This window comes from Rhinoraja longicauda, chromosome 12, assembly GCF_053455715.1.
Source record: "Rhinoraja longicauda isolate Sanriku21f chromosome 12, sRhiLon1.1, whole genome shotgun sequence".
Classification (NCBI taxonomy): domain Eukaryota; kingdom Metazoa; phylum Chordata; class Chondrichthyes; order Rajiformes; family Arhynchobatidae; genus Rhinoraja; species Rhinoraja longicauda.
The window spans coordinates 3,219,560-3,234,829 of NC_135964.1; the positions used below are offsets into that span (position 1 = coordinate 3,219,560).

Here is a 15,270-nt window from a genome sequence, read left to right on the forward strand (position 1 = left end):
TTTGTAAGTAGCATTTCAATTTCCTCAATCACATAAAAGCTCAGAACAATGACAGTTATCATTTATACACAGTGGCACAGATGGTAGAGCTGCTGCCTCACAGTGCCACGGACATCTATTCTCTGTGCTCTGAGCTGCACCATCGGTTTCGATCATCCCCTCGGCTGCTGCTTATGTGCACGTTCTCCCTGTGATCATGTGGGTTTCCTCCAGGTGTTTCAGAGATATGCAGGTTTGTAGGTTAATTGGCCTCTAAAATTGATCCCGACTGTGTAGGCAGTGGTGAAGAAAATGGGATATCAGAGAACTAGTGTGAATGGATATCTCCAAGGTACTGTTTCTATGCTGTATCTCTATAAGTATGTAAAACTGTATTAATGCCTGAGGCTGGAAGTAAGATCCATGGTCAAAATCATACGATACGATAGAACTTTATTTATCCCAGGAGGGAAATTGATCTGCCAACGGCCATAAAAACACAATATATATGAAATTAAAGTGACGAGTGGAAAGGATTGCGGATGGGGGAGGAGTCAATCTCAGTCTACCTCACGACAGAAGGGGGGAGGAGTTGTAAAGTTTGATAGCCTTAACTTTATAAGGCTTTCCAAGGGGTTGTTACAATACAATACATCTTTATTGTCATTGTACAGGGGTACAACGAGATTGGGAATGTGCCTCCCATACGATGCAATAATTTAATTATCTAGTCAGTATTAATTTAAACAACCCAATGAAACAAATTGTAACAGTTTTAAAACAGAATAAAGTGCAAGTAGATCTATGCCGGATCACTGTGCGATGTGACCATCCAGCAAGACCTGCCTGCACTGAAATGCTCTACATTTCTTAAATGGGACTGAACTCGGCTCCTAAAAAATGTGTATCGGCTGGTTTAAGGCGTTGCCCCTGCAAGTTGTGGATTCTGTCCATTTGAAGCTGGTTATCTTTGATTGCAAGATTGTGCTGGGGCTGATCTGGCGCATGCGCACGGGCGCCTGCCTGCCGGGATCGTGGACGGAAGCTTCGGTGAAGCTTCGGGAGCTCTCCGAGAGGAGGAATAAAGTGTGGTAATTATCCCCTCTTTACCCTGGAACCTATTCTCTGCACTTGGTTCCAAATGTTTTTTTTGTACGAGTGGTTATTTAAAAGAGGGGGAGGTTGAAGCTAGAGCGGTGTGTGATGGGCGGCGCTGCCCTGGTCCTAGTCCCAGTCCCAGTCCCAGTCCCGCCTGCGTTCTCTCTCTCTCTCTCTCTGCTCTGCTCTGCTCTGACTCTCTGGGCGGCGCTACCCTGCCCTGGTCCTAGTCCCAGTCCCGCCTGCGCTCTCTCTCTCTCTCTCTCTCTGCTCTGCTCTGACTCTCTGGGCTGCCCTGTTGCTGATTAAGGCTGTCCCTGTTTGGCGGTGATCATGTGAGTCTGGGCATGGGAAAGAACATTCCTGTTCATGAGCTCGGCTGTGTGGAGTTGGGGAATTAGGCAGCAGGGAGTCGCGACCTCAAACACCGACTCTATACTATTTAAAGTATTGTTTCCGTCTAATTGACGACCCGTATTCGACACAGCGATCACAAACACGTTCAAATCGTATCGTTTTGTTTATTTCCTGAGGTAAGTTTAACAATCCGCACCTTTGAATTGGCGTTAAGTAACTGTCTTTTTATAGGACGTGGTGATAGGAAATGTGTTGGGAGTGCAGCACTGAAAAAGTATTTCAATTATGTTTTGGTGTCTTGCCGTCTGACCATGGAGTGTTAGGAGTTATTTTGTTGTGAGTATTGTTACGGCTTGGCCGGGTAATTGAAGTAACCTTTCCTTCCTCGCCCTGTCCAAAAATGTTTTTTTTATATTGTGTTTTGTTCTGATTTTTAAACCGGTACTTCCTCTCACTCTAAACTGGTATTCATGGGGGGGGGGGGGTTTCTCGAACCTTTTGTCATTTTAATTCTTTTGTCATTTAAATTCTTTTGTCATTTTAATTCTTTTGTCATTGGAATTCTTTGCCACAGAAGGTTGAAGGTTGCAGATTGAAAAAATTAAAGCAGAGACTGTTTCCGGCTGTAAATATATGATATGATATGATATGATATAGATTTCGTGATTTGTACGGGTGTTAGTCAAGGGGTATGGAGGGAAAAGTCAGGGGAATGGGGTTAGGAGAGAGAGATAGATCAGCCATGATTGAATAGCGTAGACTTGATGGGCCGAATGGCCTAATTCTGCACCTGCCACTTATGATTTCTGTTTTTCTGATAGCTGTAGATTTGGGATGCATCAATCTGCCTGGTTTTGATGCGGATCTTGGATGCACCAACCAAACTAGTTTTATTTCCTCTAAAAATGGGGAAGTATTCAGCCTGTACTTATCCAAAAGAAAACTTGACAGAAACCATTGGAATGACGGCATCAATGGATGCTGCGATCTTGCCAGAGAAGTTCTTGCTCCCCCTCCCCCCACTCGCTCTTGCTCCCCCTCCCCTCGCAACAAGGACAGAATCCCCCTCGTTCTCACCTTCCACCCCACCAGCCAGGGGATCCAATAAATCATCCGCCAACATTTCCGTCAACTACAACGGGACCCCACCACTGGCCATATCTTCCCCTCCCCTCTCTGCGTTCCGCAGAGACCGTTCCCTCCGTAATTCCCTGGTCCACTCGTCCCTTCCTACCCAAACCACCCCATCCCCAGGCACTTTCCCCTGCAACTGCACGAGATGCAACACCTGTCCCTTTACCTCCCCCCTCAACTCCATCCAAGGACCCAAACAGTCTTTTCAGGTGAGACAAAGGTTCACCTGCACCTCCTCCAACCTCATCTATTGCATCCACTGCACTAGATGTCAACTTATTTACATCGGCGAAACCAAGCGCAGGCTCGGCGATTGCTTCGCTCAACATCTGCGCTCGGTCCGCATTGACCAAACTGATCTCCCGGTGGTCGAGCACTTCAACTCCCCCTCCCATTCCCAGTCTGACCTTTCTGTCATGGGCCTCCTCCAGTGCCATAGCGAGGCCCACCGGAAATTGGAGGAACAGCACCTCGTATTTCGCCTGGGCAGCTTGCAGCCCAGTGGTATGAACGTCGACTTCTCCAACTTTAGATAGTTCCTCTGTCGCTCCCTTCCCCTCCTCCTTCCCAGATCTCCCTCTATCTTCCTGTCTCCACCTATATCCTTCCTTTGTCCCGCCCCCCTGACATCAGTCTGAGAAGGGTCTCGACCCGAAACATCACCCATTCCTTCTCTCCCGAGATGCTGCCTGACCTGCTGAGTTACTCCAGCATTTTGTGAATAATTGCCAGAGATGTTTATTTGCTGATTACAACACTTGCATGCACAGATGCTATGGAATTAAGTCTTGCTGAGCACAGATATCTGGTGGTATAAATTTTGGATACGTAGAATCAACCTTATTCTCAAAAATGCATGCCACATTTTTAGTTCAAACTTGAGTGTTTTAGAATCATAAATATTAGCATGCATAAACTGATGACTGCTAAACCTTTTCGTTAAAACATGTCTTTTCAATTATATCGACTGAAATGTACTTAAATATCAGTGTAACTCTGCCAACAATATTGAACATCATCCAAGGAGTTGTTGGCTTAGGAATGTTTTGTATCAGTAGGGGTAAACTTGGTCCGCTTTGAAATGGTGTATGTCAACAAATAAATGGTGCATATTTCAGCTTTATTTGTATGGTTAGTAATTCTGGAACTGTGGAAGTTTACACCAGATTTAATGAAGATTTTTAGCAGGGTTGAGTGGTGAAAATCTTGTGAAACCATTTTGAGAGATTCTAATTATGATTGATAAGGACAGTGGTAATGTGATATGTTTGACATGTTAGTCAAATAGCAATAACCGTACAGTTTTTGTATTGGGTGCATGGTACAAAATAATTCAGTACACAAGAGATTGTTTCATTCTGTGTGAAAGCCAAAGGAAAAATTTATTGAGTTTCTGTTTTCATTAAAATATTAAATTGAATTACAGGACTAATGTAGAAAAAAAGTCAGTAAGCTTAGCAACTTGTATGCCTTTTTCTGTCCACTCTTTGTACAGATTGCAGTTCTTTTTTGTGGTTACAATGTTCTTGGTTTTGTGTACGTCACAAAATCAAAGATATTGGCCTTTTTGATACATTAGTGCTAATGTTGCTCTTTTCAAATCAAAATATGTTCCTTTTTCAATCAGGAAGGAATACAGCAGATATTGTTATTATAGATTAGCATTTTTAAAGCCACTTAATTTTATTTATTTCATTCGTCATCAAGAAATGGCTAAATCTGGTATCTTCATAATCAATGTATTTTACATATCATACATTCTAGGAGCAGAATTGGGTCATTTGGCCCATCAAGTCTACTCTGCTATTCAATCGTGGCTGATCTATCTTTCCCTCTCAACCCCTTTCTCCTGCCTTCTCCCCATAATCCCAGACACCCTTACTAATAAAGAATCTGTCAATCTCTACCTTAAAAATATCCATTGACTTGGCCTCCACAGCTGTCTGTGGCAATGAGGTCCACAGATTCACCACCCTCTGACTACAGAAATTCCTCCTCGTCTCCTTTCTAAAGGTACGTTCTTTTATTCTGAGGGTATGGCCTCTAGTCCTAGACACTCCCACGAGTGGAAACATCCTCTTCACAGCCACGGAGGTATTTATTCACAAAATGCTGGAGTAACTCAGCAGGTCAGGCAGCACATGCTGCCTGACCTGCTGAGTTACTCCAGCATTTTGTGAATAAAGACCTTCGATTTGTACCAGCATCTGCAGTTATTTTCTTATACTCTTCACAGCTACTCTATCCAGGCCTTTCATTAATCGGTAAGTTTCAATGAGGTCCCCACTCATCTTAAATTCAAGTGAGTCCAGACCCAGTGCTGTCAAGCGTTCATAATATATTAACCCAATCATCCCTGCGGTCGTTCTCGGAAACCTCTTCTGGGCCCTCTCCAACAGCAGCACATCTTTCCTTGGATATGGGGCTTAAATCTGCTCACAATACTCCAAATGCTTTTTGACTAGTGCCTTGTAAAGCCTCGGTGTTACATCTGTTTTTATATCCTAGTCTTCACGAAATAGATATTAGCATTGCATTTGCCTTCCTTACTACCGATTTGACTTGGAAATTAACTTTTTGGTAATCCTGCACCAGCACTCCCAAGTCCTTTTGCACCTCTGATTTCTGAATTCTCTCCCCATTTAGAAAATACTATATGCCTTTATTCCTACTACCAAAATGCATGACTGCACACTTTGCTACGCTATATTCATCTGCACTTCTCGGCTCACTCTCCCAACCTGTCCAAGTCATTCTGCTGAGTCCCTGCTTACTCTACACTACCTGCCCTTCCACCTATCTTTGTATAATCAAACTTAGTCAACCAGAAAAAGCCCCCTTTATTGTCATTCTTTACCTTCTGCCATACAGCCAACTTGCTATCCATCTAGCATCTTCACTCTGATACCATGGGCTCTCATCTTTTAAGCCACCTTGCATGCAGCACCTTTTTAAAGGCCTTTTGAAAATCGACTGACTTTATCTGTTCTGCTATTTACTACTTCAAAGAATTCCAACAGGTTTGTCAGGCAACATCTCCCTTTCACAAAACCTTGCATTCCTGCATCCATTAGAAGGATTAGAGGAGAGTTGAGGGTTTTCTCATCTAATGGATGAAAAGCGTTTTGAATTGATTTCTTGCAGAATCTCCACCATTAAGATGTGTATTTTTCTTCTTCCAGACATCCTGATTTACTTTCTCTAAAGAGCCATGGAAAATGGTGAGTACGGATTCTATTAGTGAATACTGTTTAGATTCTAAAAATCTAAATGATAACATTTTTAATTTTAAAGTTTCACCTAAAAACATTCCCAATACCATTGATTTTCTTCTAACGTTGCGATAAAACAAGCAAATTACATGCACTTCGATCGTTTTGATTTTGTATGACTTCATAATCTCTGTCCTCAGTCACTTCCTTCAACAATGAATTGCACTATTTGAATTGTTATGGTGGGATGTGTTTTTCTTTTACAATCCTATAATTAACATTCCCTGGTGTGTGCAGAGCCCAGTGATCCTGGATAGTCTTTGCATAAACATGTTTGGAGATTGTTGTGTTCAAATCCCACTCTTCCAAAACTTTAAACCAATACCAATATTCTAGAACAATCCCTGAGTATGTCCTGTCCAATTGGCAGGACAGAATTGCTAAATGTGGTGGCCTGGTGATAGTTTGGAGGGAGGGAGTAACCTGGCGACCTGTCAAGGATTATCCCCGGATACTGAAATTTCATGTTGTTAGTTCAAAAGTTTATTACTGCCTATTGTCTATTGAACAAATTTGGAAAAGACACTGAAAATTGATAGGGCATAGATTATACTCTGGGTGAGGAACTTCAATACCCACCACCATGAATTGATAGTGCTAGTTAAGTCGTGAAAGAGAGACCTGCCAGAGTGGGTCTGCAATGTGAGAGATAACCGTGATCTCTTCTTTGGCAAGATATGTGGTGCTAATGCATCTGTCCAAAACAACACTATTTGGAGTGCTACCACGCAGTCCTGTGGAGACAATCGCATCTTCATGTCAAGGACATCCTCCATGTTGCATGGCTTTATATTTATTCCAAGTAGTTTAGAATAAATCTGGCAGCTCAATACTGCCAGGGAGTGAACCAAAACCAACTCCAAGAGACGTAGGATTCCTATGCTTCTAACCTGAAAAACAAAAATTTCTATTATTTTGCGCTATAATGTCAGTAACCAATCTGCTCAAAAACATATTGCTTTGAATAGAATGTTGAATTAATTGTACAGAAAAATTGTTAAATTTCCTTTGAAATGTAATGTGATCAACAATCACTGGGGTAGCAGGAACAAGCAGCAATTTAAAATGTACTCCAGTTGTTTTGATGCCAGACTGGGTAATTAAGGGAAATTGAACAAACGGGTTACATAATCTTTTAACTTGCATCAATGCAATTAATTTGATTTTGAATGATACAACTTTGTAGCTTGGCTTTAGAGAAGGCAAAGACTCGGATGTAAATATTTTACTTCCGTATCTCAAATCTGAGACACAATCTTTTCCTGAATGAAAATTAAAATCACTACTGGGAATCCAACTAAAAACAGAAATCCCAGTATCTGGGGAAAGAAACTGATTTAATGAAGGGTCTTCAATCTGAAATCTTTATTTATGATTTCCTCTCCACAGATATTGCATATTTCTGTTATTTTATTCACCTCCCTCATCCTATTAACACTATGCCAATGTGCTCTTGACTCGCATAATAATCCAAAAGTTATTACCTTTTGTAGTTCTGTTTCTTAATTTGGACCCTAACTGCTCAAAGTCTCTGAACAAAACTTTCTTTTTGGTACCAATGGTATTGGTAAGACTATGGAGCATGTCAACTGGATATTTCCCCCACCAACTTCAAGTTTCTCTATGCCCAAAGGACATGCCTGTCACCTGGGCATTACCTTTTAGATTCTGTATGCCTGGTTGCCGTGGACATTGTCTATCCCTCTAAATATACTGACCCCTGCCTGAACTACCTATTTTTATTCCCATTTGAATGGCTACCTATGCCACAGTAAATGTATTCACCCTCCAAATCCCCAGGCTTGCTCCCAAGTGTTTGAAGAACCTCCAATCTACTGAACATGAATAGGATTGGGCTCTAGTACATGCACCTGGCTCATTTGCTGGTAACTTGTATCTATAACCTTGTCATTTTCTGAAGTTGAGATTTTGCTGTCAACTGGAATGGAATGTCCAGGAAATTTTCTGCCTCCATGATGACTCTCCCACTTGGATTCCAGCTCCTTCAATGCTGAACCTTTGATCTCATTGCCATGAACAAAAATTACTACTGGTTCCCATGTATTGACGTCACAGAACATCGCCATTTTTCATGTAGACACAAAGATGCTGGTTTAAAAGAACCTTTTAAATTTATTTGTTTTGTGTTCATTATTTACCTGTAGTTTCTATTGAATTGATGGAATTTAGTTGTTAAAATTAAGTGCTGTAATTTAATGACCCACATTCACTACTAATCACTTACCTGCTACTCCTGTGACATTGTACAACAGATTTATTTTCCTGCAGTTTTGAAACCACTCAGGCATATTCTCTTGTACTCTCAAGCTTTTGGTTCCTGGTCTGTACAATAACTCTTTAGACGGGTGTATTTGCCCAAATTGATACTTTATTTTAGCACATGAAATTAATTATTTTCATTATTCAGGGCACTATGTTTCGTGAATTACTTTGTTTGTTGTAGTATTCTTGAAGCAAGGCGAGGCTAACTCTATTCTGAAAAGATACCGAAGAAAAAACACATTCTTGGAAGAGGTGCAACAGGGAAACATTGAACGTGAATGTCGGGAAGAAGTATGTACTTATGAAGAAGCAAGAGAAGCTTTTGAAAATGATGAGAAGACGGTAAGTTGACCAGGGGTTATATTGATTGACTGTGGAGCTGATGCGTTTGCTTTCGTGTCTAGGTTTGAACATGACCCTTGCTAATGAGTGGCAATTTGCTTTACCTACTCATTGTAAGGAATTAAAAGTTTGGGTCAAGTATCCATTCTTTAAAAATCAGAGGTACTTTTCCTGAAAGGATGATGCAACCAGATTCTGAGGTGATGCATATAGCTCTGGAGAGACAAGTAAGATGGTTAAGAAAAGCATGCTAAGGAAGTGATAGGAAGTAATACTGATATTAATCAGTAACGCAAGCAGGTGTGGCTCTAAAATAAGGGATATATGGTGTGAATAATTTTTTGGTAAATGTAGTGCATGAGAACTCATTTCCATGTTTGGGAATCTCAATCTAAATTTATTGAACAATCAGCACAAGTAGTTTCCGTTTGCCTGATAAATATTACTCCGTTCCCTAGTAGAATATAATCGAAATTGATCAACGTCTATTTCTGCCTTTCCTTCTATGCAAGTTTGTACTGGGAGGTGCCAATAATTAATAGTCCAAAACCACTGCATTTTCAACACTGAGAACTGGTATACACACATTCAAGTTTTTGTTCTCAACCCCAAGACATGTTACAAAAGAAGAAAAAGTGTAGGCCACTCCGTCAAGCCAGCCATTCAGTGTGGTCATGGCTGTGTCAATTCTCAAGTCCTCAATTCCATGGTCTTGGGTCTTAAATATGACCTAACCTTAAAATCTTGAGTTTGGATTCCATGAATGGTAAAATAGTTTGTTCTTTGCAAGATAATACATCAATTTCCATTTGATGAAATATTATTATTAAATAATTATTGAATTACTAAGTGAAATTTGATAAAGGATTCTTCAATAACATTCAACAATCCCTTGCAAAATTTGCTCGGAACTGTAAAGTGACTAAAAATAATTAAATAATTGAGCATGCGGTCAGTGTTGCGGTAGTCATTGAATGCATTCCATTTTAGTAACCATAGCGTGCGTACGTAATAGTAAAGAGAAAATAAGGAAGCAGATTTTAGAAATGAAACTGAAATAAGGGTTGGCATAATTGAGGTGTTTTACGCTTCAAAAAAGGTAGTCTAAGAAATAAAAATTAACTGCCTAGTGACTAACCAATTCTGACCTAATTTCAAATAAAAATTAAAAGCTCTGAAAGGCAACTTATTTTTAAAGTGTGTGTATGAGATTGAATGTGGTGAAAATAGAAATGTGGGAAAGCACAATTGCAAAGAATGAGATGAAATAGTAGAATCTGACAAAGTTTCAAAAGTGTCATGAATTACATATATAGGCTGAGAAAACTTTCCTGAACACGTTTAACAAATTCCACCTCGTCTCAGCTTTTTGCACTGATAGTTGCAGTCTATATTGAGAAAATTAAAATCTTCTATACTATGACAATCTTATTAGTTGTGCTGTTACCTGCAGTCTCATGGCATATTTGCTTGTCTAAATCCCGATAACTATTTGAGGCCTGTTGTACATTCCCAACAACTTATTGTTCCATCTGATGAGGAAGTAGGAATCTGAGCAGAACTGCAGGACACAAAGGAGACACGGGTGTGGGACCCAACCACAATAGCAGGGAGAAAGTCATCTATACTGAAGAAAGTGGACATCTCAAATGTTTTAGAACGGAAAGCCTCAACTTGGGAGCATATGCGACAGAGGAAAGTTTGAGAATAAGGGATGGCATCCTTGCAAGATGCATCATAGGAGGAGATATAGTCGAGGAAACTGGGAGTTGGCGGGTTTGTAGATATCAGTACATAACCTTCCCCCTGTGATGACACAGATCAAGAAAGGGGAGAGGTGAATTTGAGGGCAGAGTGGAAGGTGATATTAAAATTGATTAATCAATGAGTGTTGCATGAATGAAGGAGGCAGACCTGATGCAGTTATCGATGTCGCAGAGAAAGATTTGTGGAATGGCGCTGGGTTATGTTTGGAACAAGGAGTGTTCAACATACCTAACTAGAAAAGCAGGCTAAGCTGGGGCCCATGTGAAGGGTGCCATATAAATTTCCATCTTGCATTTGAGCAAGAAAGCCTTCAACGATTTCAAGCAGTCCTTTATTTTTAACTCCTTTATCCTCTGCTTTTCATGCTTTTTTTATGCCTTTGCTTTGAAAAAAGTATTACATAAACTACTGTTTCACTTGTATAGAATTGCCAGATAATTTAAGTATTAAATAAAGGATTCTGGCAGTAACCGATTTGCCAAGCTAAGGATATGTATGTTTCTCGTAAAGTCAAGATTATTATTTGTCCTATGATCTTGTTGAGAAAGTATGAAACCTGAAAGAACAATCTTTTTCTCATGAGGGTGCTGTGTGAGGGGATTTGGAGGAAGTGTGGTGGTGGAGGTTGCATGTTTGAAAGGGGTTTTCAAGTTTCTTTGGTACACCATGAGAATATTACATATTAATGGTGGAGGTGTGTAGCAAGGAACTGCAGATGCTTGTTTAAACTGAAGATAGACACAAAATACTGGAGTAACTCAGCGGGACTGGCAGCATCTCTGGAGAGAAGGAATGGGTGACGTTTTGGGTTGGGGTTCTGGATGTTTAGGCTGGAGGTCTCCATACTGGTGACGTAGTCTGCTGGTGTCGAGCTGCTTGAATGTGAGAGCTGCATTCAATCAGGTAAGTGAGGAGTATTCCATCACACATCTGACATGCTTGTGGCTAGTGAAAAGGATTTGAGAAGTTGGAAAATTCACAATGGAATGTCTGGGTTCTAATGTGTAGGAAGGAACTGCAGATGCTGGTTTAAACCGAAGATGGACACAAAAAGCTGGAGTAATTCAGCGGGACAGGCAGCATCTCTGGAGCGAAAGAATGGGTGACATTTCAGGTCGAGACCCTTCTTCAGACTATGTCAAGGGTCTCGACCCAAAATGTCACCTATTCTTTCTCTCCAGAGACGCTGCCTTTCCTGCTGAGTTACTCAAGCTTGTTGTGTCTATCTGGGTTCTAATCTTTTGTCCTTATGGTAGTTGGTATTGATAATCTTTGTCTTGCATTCTTAAGTCAATGATGATATTGAGGAAATTTAATTTGGTCTAGATGTTCTGTCTGAAGCACAAGCACTTGCCTTTAATTGCATTCCAGTCTTTTACATGGAACATCTGCAATGATTTGTATTTTTCTTTCCCTATATCAATTTCTTTCTCATTTTATAACTGAATAATTTTGTTAAATTAATTTCACCAACTGTAATATAATTTTTGTGAAGTGCAGAAAAATGTTGTCTACACAATAAGCTATGAACGTGGTATAAAATCAGTTTAACGTGATTTACTTTTATTTTCAGAATGACTTCTGGGCAGTTTACGTAAAGGAACAAAATGGGGATGAAGGAAATGGTGCTGGTATCAATATGGAATCTGTTTACCTTGTGGCTCCTCTAATGGCTGGTCTTCTTGTGATTATTATTATACTGTTTGTTATTTGGAGGTGCCAGGTGCGAAAGGCAAATTGCAGGCAAACCACTTACGCCCAAACTCAACACCAGGCAAACCAGCCCACCAGAAATTTATCAGTGGTAGTATTTGGTTATAATCAGCATCCTGTCAGTCCACTTGATAGATTAAGTAGCCTGCAACTGGAAGGCACAGGTGGTGAAAACTCCAACCAAAATGGATTCCCTGTAAGATTGTCTGGACTCTTAAATGCAGATTTACCTCCATCCTATCATGAAGCTACTGGCCAAGTAGAGAATCTAAGAATTAATGATGAAGGAAGGCAAAACGAAGATCCTCCGAAGTATGAAGAAATTGCATATGCCAATGGTAGCTAAACGCATACCTTAAGTTGCCAATGATGCAAGATTTTTTATATTCCAAATTAAAAATTAATTTGCCATTTTTTATTATCACATGAAGGCTTTCTTGTACTGTATGTAATGTGTTTTTTTACAGCCTGCTTTGCAAATGAAATCCTTGTAAAATTCACAATTTGATAATCATTGATTTACTTTTCAATTGAGTTGGTATTTTTGTCGGGGAACAAGAACAATTGGGAACAATAATAAAATGCAAGAGTCTGCAGAAAAGTAAACATTATTTTACTCCTGGTGAATGAAAGTGCTAGTCTTGAGAATTAACCACTTTTAATATCATACTTGGGATGGACACAACTATGGCTTTGGAGTTTTTTAATGCAGCATTTACTTGGTTTCCACCTCTATAAACAAAATTGATTCTATTTAATATCCAATCATCAGCTTGGAAATAAACCTGAAATGCTGCCTCAAAACACGATAGAATTACAAAAGTTCATTCATCTTGGTCTCTTTAGTTGAGGCCCACCTTGCACCAGAAATCTTACATGGGTAATAAGTAACAAAGAATGGTCCCCTCTGCTGTTGCTATTGAGGAGATATTGGGATTTAGATTGTGTGTGAAACTCCTAATGCTGTTAAATTTGGGACATTGAATCGATATCTATAGCTCCTCAAGAAATTGCACGTATCAGACTTCACCTTGGTATGGCGGAGGATCACATTTTAAGGATTGAATGGTTGATTTTAATCCATTCCTGAAAATGTTTAATGTTCAACAAAAACTACGTAAAATATAATTGATGTTGCCCTTTTTGTTGTAACTATTTCTGCACTTTGTCCATCAAAAGTGCATATACAGCATGTTAAGTTTGAATTTCAGATGCTCCCCGGCTTACGATGCTTCGACTTACGATATTTCGATTTTGCGATGCTGCAAACGGCAGCGACCCGTAGGAAGCCGCAACTTGCTTCCAGCCATGTGATCAGGCGTATTAAATGCATTTCCACATGATATTTTCGGTTTGCAATGGGTTTTCCTGGAACGTAACCCCATCGTAAGTTGAGGAGCACCTGTATTCAAACTGTTCATGTCCTGATTGCTCTTTCTTCAATTTATTACGGTCTAACTAAATCTCCTAAAATATGTTTACTTCTGTAAATTACTTAATTATTTATCAAGCATCTCGCCTATGATCAAAAATTGTTTTGTTGCCCTTTCCCCTACGTTGTCATGGAAAAATTAGCAACCCATGTGCAAGGTTAAAATATTGAAAATATAGGTGGGTTTATAAAACATTGAATCTAATTTGGACAAGATGTCACATTTTTATTTGTCTAGCAAAATCTCATCTGGACATTAATAACACAAGATATTCAACTTTCTTTTTCATGTTTCTCATTCTAATAAACTGCATAGTTTTTTTTTTCAAATACTTACCACATTCATGCAAGACAGTGGTGTGCACTTTTGGCACAAGTGAATAAGGGGTTTCAGGTGATTTTTATTGTTTCTACAAAAATACAAATTTCAGGAAGCTTGTGTGATATTTGGGAAGAGTGAAATATTTTAGGTGCATCTTAAATTGAAATGCATAGTTAAGATTTTTTTTTAAACTGCTCAGGATTCCAATTGAACAAATAACTTATTTTCACAAATGGTGGCTGGAGTGTAAATATACTTGATATTTTAACAATGTTTACTTTTATATCCAACTCCCATGTGCTTCAATCAACAGAAAATATTGGAATATCTAACTTGTGAATGCTGAAATATTGGAAAATCTGATTCTTTCGCAATGGATTTTTCCCACATGAAAACATTTGGATATTGACTTTATATTGTAAAGATTTTGTACAACTTGTAAATTTAATGGAATGATATTTTCACTAAATCACATTTTGAAGAAATGTATTATATTCGAGCACAAAAATTCTGAACAGATGCCTTTTTTTGTATGTTAATGCACTTAAATTTATAATTCATTAAGGAGGACCTGATTCAAAAAATGTAATACCATAAGTTTATTGTAACAACTAATGAGTAACTATTTTGCTCAAAAGACAACAAATAAAATTATTCACAATGCTATTGTAGTTGCAATATTTTAATGATTTTAAAGACGAGCAACTAGGTTCCAAACAAAAAGTCCCTTGTCACTATAAGTTATAACACCTGCCATATTTTTGCTTAAGGAATACTTGTATTTCAATAAGCCAAACCAATTGGAGTTAGCTTTACTTCAGCATTATTTTAAATCTTGTTTTTTTGGGGCAACAACCAACTTATTTGAAGAAGTACAGTGCTTTTTGGCAGAATAAATTAGTCTGCTTTCCATTTACCAGCCCAAACACTCCTACAGATAAATGTTCTCACTTGTTTTTATCTTAGCAACGATTCTATATTTAGACCTACAGAACTTCCTCATTCCATACCATTCACTTCTTTGGTACTGAGTGACTAGTTATGCAGCAGGTCTCATTTCTCATGGTGTTATTACAAGATACATTACAGTTTGAGTATTTTCCTGTTTGCCCTGTCTAATTGAAGATGTTGCAATAATTTTGGTGAGTTTTTATTCATAAAATAGAATGTATGGAAGTATTTACAATTGATATTTGGCAATATTCAATATTGGATATAAACCCTATCCTACACTTTCCCCTATCTAGCTCAGTTATTTTTTGTGTGTGAACTAACACATAGTTGTCTTATGTTTAGGAATAATAGCCTTTGCTGTGTTATTTGGTATGAAGTAGAGATATAGAACATAAGCATTATAGCACAAGAACAGGCCCTTCTGTTCACAGTATCTGTGCCAAACATGATACCAAGACCATCACTTACCTATACACATAACCCATATCCCTTCATTTCCTAAATATGTGTCCATCAAAAATGTTTGAACATCCTTATGTTAAAAAAAAAAACTGCTAGGATATGATAGCTAATTTATGGGGAAGTTTTTAAAAACAATAGTCTGAAGAAATAATTGA

At 38.9% G+C, this 15,270-nt stretch overlaps 1 protein-coding gene across 3 annotated transcripts; it reads left to right on the top strand.

Moving 5' to 3' along the window:
• Positions 1-997: 997 nt before the first annotated feature.
• On the top strand, positions 998-14,332 carry prrg1 (proline rich Gla (G-carboxyglutamic acid) 1). Of its 3 annotated transcripts, none has more exons than XM_078408620.1 (4): positions 998-1,070; positions 5,751-5,789; positions 8,305-8,465; positions 11,806-14,332. In XM_078408620.1, exons 2-4 carry the CDS (start codon positions 5,780-5,782, stop codon positions 12,289-12,291), a joined length of 657 nt encoding a protein of 218 aa, XP_078264746.1. In that variant the 5' UTR covers positions 998-1,070; positions 5,751-5,779; the 3' UTR covers positions 12,292-14,332. The 3 variants fall into 3 exon arrangements, with proteins under 3 accessions (XP_078264746.1, XP_078264747.1, XP_078264745.1); XM_078408621.1 differs by lacking the exon at positions 998-1,070 and adding an exon at positions 1,367-1,610 and having other exon boundaries at positions 5,713-5,789; XM_078408619.1 differs by lacking the exon at positions 998-1,070 and adding an exon at positions 1,368-1,610.
• Positions 14,333-15,270: the final 938 nt, after the last annotated feature.